This window comes from Pteropus vampyrus, unplaced genomic scaffold, assembly GCF_000151845.1.
Source record: "Pteropus vampyrus isolate Shadow unplaced genomic scaffold, Pvam_2.0 Scaffold2, whole genome shotgun sequence".
Classification (NCBI taxonomy): domain Eukaryota; kingdom Metazoa; phylum Chordata; class Mammalia; order Chiroptera; family Pteropodidae; genus Pteropus; species Pteropus vampyrus.
Window position 1 is genome coordinate 19,865,145 of NW_011888783.1, and position 13,385 is coordinate 19,878,529.

A 13,385-nucleotide genomic window follows, 5' to 3' on the forward strand; every position below is an offset into this window, starting at 1 on the left:
GAAGAACTTTCAATTCCATCTGTCTCTTTTTTCTCCCCAGTTTGTTATAAACTAGCTTCCTTCCTATAGTGTCCTGCACACGGTAGGAGCTCAATTCTTATTGGTTGAATGAATTAATCGATGACTAAAATGTTTTATGCTTGTTTTTACTAATGTAGATAGATATTTCAGACGATAATGCACCTTCTCTTTTTCAATCTGAATTTTAGATTTAGAGGTTTATTTCAATCTACATTAACCAACCACTCCAAACTTTCACTACCATATCGCTTCTCAATTTTTGAACTCCACTTGGTATAATTATATAGTCTACAATTGGGTATAACTATATCGTTGTATATAGTTAACAGGTGATTTATTCTAAAAATATATATATGTTTTAAATTGATGAGTCTATCATTTTTTCCACTTCTAGTAGGCTTCCCTTAAGGTTTTTACGATTCATGCTCTAGGATATCTATTTCTGTGGTGATAACACATGGTCTATTATATAGTTCAAAAGATATAGTCTTGCTGAGTATTTTGATTTTTTTTTATTAAAATGTGCTGAACAAGTACTAAATTCTATTTATTGCAATAAAGTTAATAGAATGTTTTAGCATCAGACATGGTAATGATATGACCGGCAAACATAGTAAATAATTTTATTCTACTTATTGTATACACTAAGGAATCCTTCATGTTGTGTTGAATAGGAAAAGATGAAACTGAAGATGCCTTCCTTGAGAGTGAACAGACCTTTAGCAGAGGGAGCTACCAGGCTAGTTTAAGGTAAGTCAAGCCATGGGACAGATTTCAAGGTTTCCGAATGTTCTTAGAAGCCTTCTGCAGCTGTGATCTTTAGGCAATGTCTTGGGTGCTATCAGGAGAGCCCTGGGCATGGCACCAGATCTTGTATACTATGAACATGCAAATAAATCCTGGGTTGCTATACTGACATTTCTGTTTCCATTTCCTGGGAATTGTTTGTTTAACTTTGGCTTCTCATCTTATCGGGGGTAGGATCATGATAGAGACACTCTATAGTTAAAATGTTACTTATTGAGTTTAGAAAGGAGATTTAAAAAAAAAAAAATCTGTGTTTAGTCTTTCTTCTGCAAAGCTAACTGTGGTATGAAGCACCATCTTCTATGGCGGTCAAATTCATTCCTTTAGCTCCACTCTTTAACGTATTAAGTTACAATGAATTCAAACATTTTTTGCTTCCAGAGTAACCCATCCGAAGTCAAACCATGCCTTAGTTAAATAAAATAAGAAATGTACTTTATAATATTTAAAGAGAATTTTCCTAAACATTTGCTATTTATTTTTCTGTGGATGACTATATGGGTATTCACTTTCAAAACATATTTTTGGAGTATGTTATTAGCAAGACTGTAAACTTTAGTCTTTCATCCTGATTTAAAAGTTTCAATAAACAGCTCCTTTAAAGTTCAAAGTCTGTGTGTTAAGAAGAATTCTGCCCAGTACTATTTGTCTATATTCATGAAAATGTTATTCAAGATTTTTTTTTAGGTTAGGAGACTGTTAGTAGGTAATGGGCTGAGAGTATATTTCTCTACCTCTGCTCTACCGTTTCTATGATATTTAGCTCAGGGCAAAGTTTTGAGCAAAGGCTCAGTTATAGAACTTGCTCATTCAAGATAGCTAATTGTTTATTGAAAAGTGGTTAAAGAGGCTTAAAACAAAACAGTCAGGTAACAACTCCAAGTAGTTCAAACACAGATATATTTTTAACAGCAAAAGAATAATTCACTAAGTTTATGCTTGGAGTTTTTTTATTTTTCCTTTCGAGAACACGTCTATTCAGAAAAGTTTCATGAATTGCTAGTTTTATTCAATTTATTAAATTTGGAAAATAAAGTCATAGCTTCAAGTTATCCTAGAAACTAAAAACTATAAAAATTGCCAAAATTGTTAGGCAATTTTTAGAGACTTCTGGCATCATGCTTAACCATACTTTGCAGATTGGAAAAATGAATTAAATTATAAGAGTCATTAGAATCACAACCTGAGTATATCAACTAATTTCTTAAACACAGAAAATAACTAAGCATCCCCTTTGATCACTAGGTTAAAGGTTGCTAAGAGAAGACTTATCTATTTCGCAGTTATGTCAACAAGAAAATAAATATTTTCCTAACTTTTCAGATGAACCAAATTCTACCTTATCTAAGCAGTTTACTTACAGTTTATTATTAGGACCAGATAACCATTTTAAATATGAACATTTTCTATTTGATTATAAGTTCTCACAAATTCTACATTTTGCTGACTAGGATGAGAAATATGATCTATACACAGAAAGTAGCTATCAATCTTCTGCAGAGAAATATGTATAAGTTTGAGTAAGAAGGTTATTTAGAAATATCTCACTGTGTATGCTGACAGATTTTTTGTTGAAAGATGACTAAGTGAAATATTAATTTGTGTTTTATTTCCTTGCTCCAGACTTTCTGAAGGCTAAGTTCCTCTTTAGTGATATATTTTAAGTTTAAGAACATTTTAATGGACAATAGTAATAATGTTGAAAAAGAGAGAGAGCAAGAGAGTGTTTATTCCCTAAATTAGCTGTTTTTATTTGTTGCGAGAAGTGGTAACACAGCTTCTAAGAATGGGAGAGAGAGATGCTGTAGGTTTCTGAAAAGGGATGTGATAGAATTTTAACTCTGGTGTTTATGGTAGACCACAGTGGGAGATGGCTGACAAATAGGGTGCCTGCTTAGCTGTCTCATTGGGAATAGTTTGGGGAATAGGAAGAGGGAGAGAGACTTAAGAATATAGGATTAAAATAATAGAAATCTGAGGGGACAAGGAAATAGGTCTTCCCATGCTCAGACCTGGGAAGTAGTCAGGAATTTGATGCCTTCTCCTCTTCACATGCTCCTACTATGGCGTCCAGTGCTCTGAGTTTCACGTTAGCCTCATGACCTTAAGTCTTAGCCCTGTCATGCACTCTGCTCTCTCCAGGTGACACTTGCCTGTTCCTCACACCTTCTGGAGAAGACAGCTCGACCTTAGCCCCCCAAAATACGCTTGCTTTAGAGCTTCAGGCCAGATGGGAGGGAATTGGGGTGTCCCAGAGGCCAGTTTGATAGCAGGGAATAGGGATGGGGAGTGGTTTCATGCCTGGTCATAATGAAGTTTGTAAGAGTTTGAATGTGCAAGAAAAGGAAGAGGGAGGATTTGAGGTAAATGTACCTCGCTGAACCTGGGTGACTAAGAGGATGGGGGTACCATTAACAAAATGTGGGGACAAATTAGAGTAATTAAGTCAATGTGTTATTGCCTTCTCAAGAAGTCTTGATGAGCATATATAGTAGGGAGACACCGCCCTGATGTTTATTTTAGTCTAATTTCACCTGGATACAAATGATAGAGACTTGTGAATGGTTCCATCTAGATTGCGCTAAAGCAGTTGATGCAGGTCTCCTCATCACTAACATCTGTCTCTTTACACCAAATTGTTTAAGATTAAGTGCTTCAATAAGGTTACTTCCTTTCAAGTCTTCGGGGTTGCCTTTGTCACTTAAGACTTATTTGCAAATGAATGAAAACCTAACCCAACCTTGTTTAACCTTTAAAGGGAGGAAATCAATTTATGTAACTAGTCTGAGGAGAATATTCCTAGTTTCTCTCTCTTTCCTTCTCAGCTCTACTTTATTTTCAGTATTTGCTTCATTTTTGGGAACCTTCTTTCCTTAAGAGTTTTGACATAATTGCCAGCAGCTCCCAGGGCTACATACTTTCAAGTTTAACCTATAAAAAAGTAGGAGTCTCCTTCCCAGAAATCTCAGGGGAAAAAAGACATACCTGAACCAATCACTTCCTATATTTGTCCTGTGCTAAATATATACAATGAGTATCTCTGTTCTCTCTTCATTCTATGCTTCTCTTTATACTGTTTCTTCAATCAGAAATGCTTTTCTCTCTAGCCTACAAAAAACATTGTAACACATGTCATACATTTTTTTTCCTTTAAATTTCCATACTCTTAATTCAAATCTGCCTTATAGCACTTAGCACATTCTTCCTTACAATAGAGTTGGGTACATGTGCTGCTTTTCTATAAGATTTAAGCTCCTTGAGGGAGAAGTCTGTGGTTGACCAGTCATTGTATCACCCAAAACACTTGGCATTGGTTTGCATGTTGTAGTGCCTAGTAAACCTCTTGAATGAATGAATGAATGACTACATCAAACTCAGTTATATTTCCGTAATATATTTGTTGACTAAATGCATCTCTAGGGGCGATACATAGGCTGGAGAAAACTTCACTAGGGGCTGTATTTCCTCCTACTACCTCATTGGTATCCAGGTGGGAGACATCCTGGTAGGGAGGGAGGGAGGAAGGAAGAAAGAGAGAGTGAAAGAGAGGGAGAGAAGAGAGATATCAAAACCATAGCCTACAACCAGAAGGGAGGTAAAGGCAAAGATCCATTGCCATTATAGCAATTATCAGAACCACGTGAGTTTGGAATGAAATTGAATCTTACACTTTTTTTGGTGGACTAGTGGGACAACTTTGCCTCCCTTCTGATTCTCTCTCCTGGGGTACATTCTGAATCAGGGTCTAGCTTGGGGTCTAGAGCAACCCCACTGATTAGTTCTGCCCTAAGAATAGCTCTGTCAAGTTTAACCAGAAAGCTCCCTTATCTGGTTACCATGTGACCTGGCAAACATTTCTGTTTATTTGACACTTGTAAACTTGGATACCAGTCGAGTCCTGTTCCAATCTGCCCATAATCTACAGACTCTTTCATCTTTTTGTTTATTTACAGAGCTTCCATCCGGCAACGGTCTCAGCTTTCTTACCTGGTACATGAATCTCCATTAGCTGTTGTAAATCATAAATCTACTTATGAAGAAGACAGAAAGGTCAGATACCAAGCTCTCATGGGGAAATGGAAGAAGTCTCTCCTGGGGACTACTGTATGCCCTTTAAAGATAGAATATGAGTTTTCAAGGCCTATATTGAGTAGTATTTCACTAAGTCAGACTAAATGGGAGAACACATTAGGGTCTGACGGAAACTCTAAATTTTACACAATATTTTTGAAGAAACAAACATTAATTAATTACTTTTAAGAATACATGGTAACTAAAACTAGAGTATTAAAGGTTAATTAATAGTTCTTAGACATACTATTCTAATAAACATAGGCAAATTACATGTACTTAGCAGATTATTTGATTATGTACATGTTATTTTAAAGTTTTTACGAATATCTGAAAACATTTTTTCTAAAAATCTTTAAAACTCTTTTTTAAATTGTAATAACCTTGCCAAAAGTGTTTGATCACCAAAAGTATTTGATAAAGCTAGCCTTATACAAATTATCACATTTTTTAATTGACATATAATTGACATAAAATATCCTATTGGTTTTAGATGTACATAATAGCGATTTGACATTTACATATCTTACAAAAGGATCCCTATTTTAAGTCTAGTTACCATCTGTAGTAACTAATCAACTCTATTAATTTTAACATAATTTAAAACAACACAAAAATGAAAGAGAGGAATCAACACATAGCAATATAAAACTTTCTTCATCAGGATGCATGTATCCAAAGCTGTTGTGGTCACATAAGATGACCATCCTCCCCCTCAAAGCCTTTTTTAAACATTGCACTTTATGCTTCAGCCTTGACACTCTCACTTTTGATCCCTCATTATTCTTCACTTGAATGTTTTCATGGCAATTTTCTTACTGAGCTTTATTTGTGGTCATGTTGTCTTATCCCCTTACTAAATTACAAGCTTTTTAAAGTTAGAGATTATATATCATTTGTGTTTATATCAAGTTGGGCACCTAGCTCAATGCCTTGCACCTAGTAGGACATAGAAGATTTTAAAACTAGTATAAAAAATTGAAGTTATACAATAAAATAAAACATAAACCATAATATTTATCAAAGCAAGTCAGAGAATATTTTAATTACAACCACATTCATTATGTATGACATAATGTAATTTCAAATTATCTTAAAATTTTCAACACAACAATCCATTTTGGAAGTAATTATAAACATTGGTTCATAATGACCATTTGGAATAAAGTTCATTACTACTTATGATCTTGTGACGAAGATAGAAGAATTATTAAGGCTCTCTGTTGGTTTCAATGTATTAATAATGGCTAAATCGAGGTCCCACTACTTAATAGAGTCATTTTAAATAAATTTCATAGAACACTTTTTCTCAGGTGCAGCAGAGTGAATCACAGAAAACCTTTAACAAGCATAATTGCTTACTGCATTTTGCCAATAAGGACTCAAGTCCTCTTTTTGTTCTAGAAATAGGTATTTCATTTATGTTTATGGTGCTGCCACTAATAAATACAAGAAACATGCCAAGCATTTAATAGAACTTCAAGAGAAAAAAAGCCATACATTACACCGAAATTTCAAACAAAGCAGTGCCAATCATATTCAATTTTTGCATTTTTATGTGTCTGTTTTCCTAGTTGCTGGGTAAACATTTGACAATAAAAGCAAGAGAGTTAGAAAGGAAGGAAAAAATACCTGATTTTATTGTTGTTATTGTTCAGGGTGGTAGATGGCCCAGCATAGTTGCAGAGCACAATCAGATTCCCTGGAGACCTGGGGTTCAGATATCTAAGGAGTTCTTATGCTGCAGGAAAAACTCAGAAGAGAGTCATCTAAATAAAAGGAAACTAAATTAAATATAGAGATTAGTTTTAGAGAAATAAAAATGCTCCATATAATATTCTACTCATTAGCATTATAAATTAGAATGGAACAATTAAACTCAAATGTTAACCAGTGTAACTAAAAAAGATGCCAATTTATTCTCTAGTTAAGGGAAAGAAAGGAGGAAGAAAATAACAGGGAAGCCAATGTGATTTTGCCAAAGCTCCAAAACCAAAAGATCTTATGCTTCTGTTAACACTGCTTGCTCGTATGATAATTATATTAGTCTTTTAGATTTAAAGAATTCTTTAAAAGGAAACAGTAGAATTTTTAAAAGGAAACAGTAGAATTGTGGTTAATAAATTTTAACTTATAGAATTTTTAATCCCAGTAAATTTTAAAATATTTAATAGTTAACTAAATTCTGCAAGCCCAAGCACTGGTGAAATTCTTCCCTTTTCTCATCTTGATATAGAAGCTCTAGCCTTACCTTCTGTTAATTGGGAAATGTTCTATCTTATGTCACAATGTAAAAGGTTTACTTACATAAAGGAGTTATCTCCACCTTGTGGTCTCTTAGAGTTTTGACTCTGAAAACATAGAAGAGATGGGTCCTAAGAAGTCTGTGCTTCCAAACTCTAAGTAGCATGTCTGACTCAAGGTCTCACAGTTAGCTGGTGACAGACCTAAGACAACAGCTCATTTCTCCTTACTCTCTAAGCTGTACTTTTGGCTCCTATTAATAGGGTCCGATCTTAGTGGTAATGCTGATAAAATTCAGTCTAGGATAAGGGGAAACCTGCACGCTAGAAGTTTCAGTCTCTGCTATCTAGGCATCTCTTTTAGGGATACTGACTAAAAAACAAGATGGCATATGAAATAAAACTAAGGTCTGTTCTTTTGGCTGGTCAAAGAAAAAGGACTCTTACCACTTTAGCGTCCACCAGACCCCACAACAGAGGTCAAGGAGGCTGACGTGGTAAGAATGCGTACCTTCTGCCGGCTCCTGTCAGAGGTCCCAGGATCTCTCAGCTGCAGCAGTCCCTGGAGCAGGCAGTTTCCAGTTGGTGAAGATCCCGCCAACTGCACCAACAGCTGGAGAAGAAGAATTCCCCTCTACCCCTCTTGTTTCTTTGGGCTGGTCTAAGAATTAAATTGACAAGAGACAGATTAGCAGGAGCAAAATCAGGTTTAATTTCAAACATATGGGGGCTCCATAAGAATATAAGGCCCAAAGACAATCAGACAATTGAGCCTTAGGTGTTATTCAGAGCTGAGGGGAAGGGAGTAGAGATCTGGGACTTCAAAGAACAGAAAAGCAATTCACAGGAAGATGGGAAAAGTAAATGTTTGCTATGCAATGCAGAGACAAAGGGACACGGAGAACTTTAATAAGCAGGCCTTACTAAATTCCCCCCAGTCTACCACACCTAGCTCATAATCTTTGTAGTTATCTCTGCTGACATCTCCCATTCTGGAACAGGCCATCTACCCAAATTCTTTTAGGCAGTTAAGGGGGAAGATAAGAAGCCACTCCTGAGTCTTTTGTTTCTTAAAAATAATCAGCGAAAAATAATCCTCACACCAAAGAAATATATTTTGGGGTGGTAAAATCCTGCTCCCCTAAAGAGTTAAATATTAGAAACCTATCACTTCACCATAGCTAACTTATAAGATAGTGTTTAGGCATTTGGTTAAAAGAGAGGACAGAGACAGGAGCCATAAAAATGACTGTCAGTATTTATTCATTTGAAGAATCTCTGCTCTGTTGTCATAGTTACATTTGGTATCATCAAATCCTAAAGTCATTTTCAAGGCAGGAGATTCCAATGGATTGTAACAAAATGTAGAAAGCGGGACACAAAATTTAAGTAAGAAGTTTTATTTTCACCTAACGTATGTAAGAAAACAGAAGGGGTAACTAGGAAAAGCCCAGTGTCTAGCATTGAACCATCTAGTAGGTATATAATCAGTATTTTTTAAAGTAAATGTTTTGTTGCATGTATGCACGATCGACATAAAAGCTTCATTCATTCTTTCATCTAATAAACATTGATTGAACACCTATTATGTGCTGGGTATTGTGTTAGGGAAGCAAAGATGAATGAGAGCCACTGTCCTTCATGCACTGAAGTTGCTGGCAGGATATTTCTTTACCTATGATAAATGGATGAGCATTGCGTAACTTGACATTGCTACAATAGAGGCGGGAACTCCATAGTGAGGAAACACATACATAATTTCATCTCTGAGTTACTGGTTTGCTGTGAATTTATCAATCTTTATTCATCTCGATTCATCTTTTAGCTTTTTTTAGATGAATAAATTTGTCTTTAGCTTTGCGAAATTAGAGAGAAAACTGTTCTGTATATAATGACTTTAATTATATTTTGTTTTATTTTTTCTTCTAGTATTCTGTTTGCTATATTAAATGAAAGTCAATCAAAAGTCAATTACTTGGGGACAGATTTCCTGGTTTTTGCATCATTCAGTCTTAATAGCCACATCTTTTTGTGGTTAAGGAACAGTTACCTTTAAAGTCAAATTTTTAGTAAAAGCAGACAAAAGAAAATTATTCAAATTAATTAATTTTTTGCTTTTTGTTAGTTAATATTGGCATGAGAGCTACTAGACAAAAGTTAACATAGCATTGCTTTTATGTATTGTAATGCTCTTAAGTATTGTTTTTTAGGGTTGGGGATACCTTCAGGTATCAGAAAGCCAGGGAAATCTGTCATGCAAGGCCATGGGTAGACCATCTTGTGGGGTAGTGGTTCCAGGAAACGTTGGAGTTCAATATTCCAAGATAGTATAGTAGAGTTGATACTTTCAAAGTGTATAATCATGGAATCCTAGACATTTAGTGCCGGAAGGAGTCTTGGAGATCTAAACAGTACTGATGATGATCTCACAAAATAGGTTTTGTCTCCAAACTTACCTGAGGAAAATTTTTTTAAAACACAAATGCACGCTTATGCTCACTAAATTAGAATTTCTGGCGATTAGACCCAGGAATCTGTACTGTTAATCATAGACCCACATGAATCTAGTATGCATCCAGATCTGGACACCAGTACTGTCTAGAAATGTAAAGGATCTGATAATTTTACTCTATTGCAAGTTATCAAGTTAACCTATGTCAGGAATGCTGACAGAATACATGACAACCCTGAGTCAGAGACAAAAGACTTTATTATTCACAGCAATAGCAGTAGCCACAGTACAGCATTTACACTGGTTCCTCAACAGAATCCCCGCTTGTTATAAGTTGATGCAAAGAAGGCCAGATGATACTAGTAAAGGAAGTGGGGGCAGGTTGTTACAGGAGAGGAATCCCAGGCTTGAGTAGCCTGACTCTTTTATAATGAGCAGTAAGCACATCTGCCTTTTTCTTGGGATGGAGATACCATCTGTGTTCTCCAAGGCTATTTTCTATACAAACATCCTTGAAAAAATAGTCTGAACAAAGATGTACAGATGTACAGAAACATGAGAGACTCACAAGATGTACAGAAACATGAGAGACTCATAGAAAATTGCCTACCCAAAACAACTTAGTTCAACTCTCTCATTTTGAGGATCCTGTAACTAAGCCCCAAAGAGCTAAAGAGCTAAAATATTCCATTGGTGGCTGTGTGGAGCTCATCCAAGAACCCCATTCTTTCTATGCCTGTTCCATTTACACTTTCTTAGGTTTCTTTCTTTTTCTCTGGCATTGATTCCTTGGGTTAGTAAGCAGTCAGAGATAACATCATTGAACAGAAGTATTTGCTACAGGAGCTCCATAAGAATATAAGGCCCAAAGACAATCAGACAATTGAGCCTTAGGTGTTATTCAGAGCTGAGGGGAAGGGAGTAGAGATCTGGGACTTCAAAGAACAGAAAAGCAATTCACAGGAAGATGGGAAAAGTAAATGTTTGCTATGCAATGCAGAGACAAAGGGACACGGAGAACTTTAATAAGCAGGCTTTACTAAATTCCCCCCAGTCTACCACACCTAGCTCATAATCTTTGTAGTTATCTCTGCTGACATCTCCCATTCTGGAACAGGCCATCTACCCAAATTCTTTTAGGCAGTTAAGGGGGAAGATAAGAAGCCACTCCTGAGTCTTTTGTTTCTTAAAAATAATCAGCGAAAAATAATCCTCACACCAAAGAAATATATTTTGGGGTGGTAAAATCCTGCTCCCCTAAAGAGTTAAATATTAGAAACCTATCACTTCACCATAGCTAACTTATAAGATAGTGTTTAGGCATTTGGTTAAAAGAGAGGACAGAGACAGGAGCCATAAAAATGACTGTCAGTATTTATTCATTTGAAGAATCTCTGCTCTGTTGTCATAGTTACATTTGGTATCATCAAATCCTAAAGTCATTTTCAAGGCAGGAGATTCCAATGGATTGTAACAAAATGTAGAAAGCGGGACACAAAATTTAAGTAAGAAGTTTTATTTTCACCTAACGTATGTAAGAAAACAGAAGGGGTAACTAGGAAAAGCCCAGTGTCTAGCATTGAACCATCTAGTAGGTATATAATCAGTATTTTTTAAAGTAAATGTTTTGTTGCATGTATGCACGATCGACATAAAAGCTTCATTCATTCTTTCATCTAATAAACATTGATTGAACACCTATTATGTGCTGGGTATTGTGTTAGGGAAGCAAAGATGAATGAGAGCCACTGTCCTTCATGCACTGAAGTTGCTGGCAGGATATTTCTTTACCTATGATAAATGGATGAGCATTGCGTAACTTGACATTGCTACAATAGAGGCGGGAACTCCATAGTGAGGAAACACATACATAATTTCATCTCTGAGTTACTGGTTTGCTGTGAATTTATCAATCTTTATTCATCTCGATTCATCTTTTAGCTTTTTTTAGATGAATAAATTTGTCTTTAGCTTTGCGAAATTAGAGAGAAAACTGTTCTGTATATAATGACTTTAATTATATTTTGTTTTATTTTTTCTTCTAGTATTCTGTTTGCTATATTAAATGAAAGTCAATCAAAAGTCAATTACTTGGGGACAGATTTCCTGGTTTTTGCATCATTCAGTCTTAATAGCCACATCTTTTTGTGGTTAAGGAACAGTTACCTTTAAAGTCAAATTTTTAGTAAAAGCAGACAAAAGAAAATTATTCAAATTAATTAATTTTTTGCTTTTTGTTAGTTAATATTGGCATGAGAGCTACTAGACAAAAGTTAACATAGCATTGCTTTTATGTATTGTAATGCTCTTAAGTATTGTTTTTTAGGGTTGGGGATACCTTCAGGTATCAGAAAGCCAGGGAAATCTGTCATGCAAGGCCATGGGTAGACCATCTTGTGGGGTAGTGGTTCCAGGAAACGTTGGAGTTCAATATTCCAAGATAGTATAGTAGAGCTGATACTTTCAAAGTGTATAATCATGGAATCCTAGACATTTAGTGCCGGAAGGAGTCTTGGAGATCTAAACAGTACTGATGATGATCTCACAAAATAGGTTTTGTCTCCAGACTTACCTGAGGAAAATTTTTTTAAAACACAAATGCACGCTTATGCTCACTAAATTAAGAATTTCTGGCGATTAGACCCAGGAATCTGTACTGTTAATCATAGACCCACATGAATCTAGTATGCATCCAGATCTGGACACCAGTACTGTCTAGAAATGTAAAGGATCTGATAATTTTACTCTATTGCAAGTTATCAAGTTAACCTATGTCAGGAATGCTGACAGAATACATGACAACCCTGAGTCAGAGACAAAAGACTTTATTATTCACAGCAATAGCAGTAGCCACAGTACAGCATTTACACTGGTTCCTCAACAGAATCCCCGCTTGTTATAAGTTGATGCAAAGAAGGCCAGATGATACTAGTAAAGGAAGTGGGGGCAGGTTGTTACAGGAGAGGAATCCCAGGCTTGAGTAGCCTGACTCTTTTATAATGAGCAGTAAGCACATCTGCCTTTTTCTTGGGATGGAGATACCATCTGTGTTCTCCAAGGCTATTTTCTATACAAACATCCTTGAAAAAATAGTCTGAACAAAGATGTACAGATGTACAGAAACATGAGAGACTCACAAGATGTACAGAAACATGAGAGACTCATAGAAAATTGCCTACCCAAAACAATTTAGTTCAACTCTCTCATTTTGAGGATCCTGTAACTAAGCCCCAAAGAGCTAAAGAGCTAAAATATTCCATTGGTGGCTGTGTGGAGCTCATCCAAGAACCCCATTCTTTCTATGCCTGTTCCATTTACACTTTCTTAGGTTTCTTTCTTTTTCTCTGGCATTGATTCCTTGGGTTAGTAAGCAGTCAGAGATAACATCATTGAACAGAAGTATTTGCTACAGGAGTAAGTAGTCATGACAAGTACAAGTGCTGAGGGCAGGCCAAGAGAGAACTTGAAATGGAGGCACTAATATCCATCTGCAGCTGAGTTGCTTTTCTGTATTCTATCTGGCTTGCAACTATGATGACACGAACATGACACCAGGCTTATATTTAAATGAAATTGGTAATGTGGTCTTTGACTTTGTAAACAAAATATTTAAAGTTCTTGCTGTTGTATGTTTCTGACATTCAGCTGCCTGAAGGGCAAATTAGAGAATGCTAATTAGTAGTTTTGTACAATTAGATATTGTAGCATATTTAATAGAAAAAGTAAAAAAAAAAAAATCAATACAGATCTACATAAGCCACCTAAAATCCTTTCTCAAACAAAGTGGGTAA

The 13,385-nt window shown here is 35.7% G+C and overlaps 1 protein-coding gene across 1 annotated transcript in view; it reads left to right on the top strand.

Annotated features, from left to right (window-relative positions):
• The window catches only part of ABCB11 (ATP binding cassette subfamily B member 11), a 78,986-nt gene that overhangs the window by 38,087 nt on the left and 27,514 nt on the right, over window positions 1-13,385 (top strand). Inside the window, exon 17 of the mRNA XM_011360129.1 lies at window positions 4,782-4,878. Within this exon, the coding sequence (XP_011358431.1) occupies window positions 4,782-4,878 (97 nt within the window). The remainder of the gene's footprint in view (window positions 1-4,781; window positions 4,879-13,385) is intronic.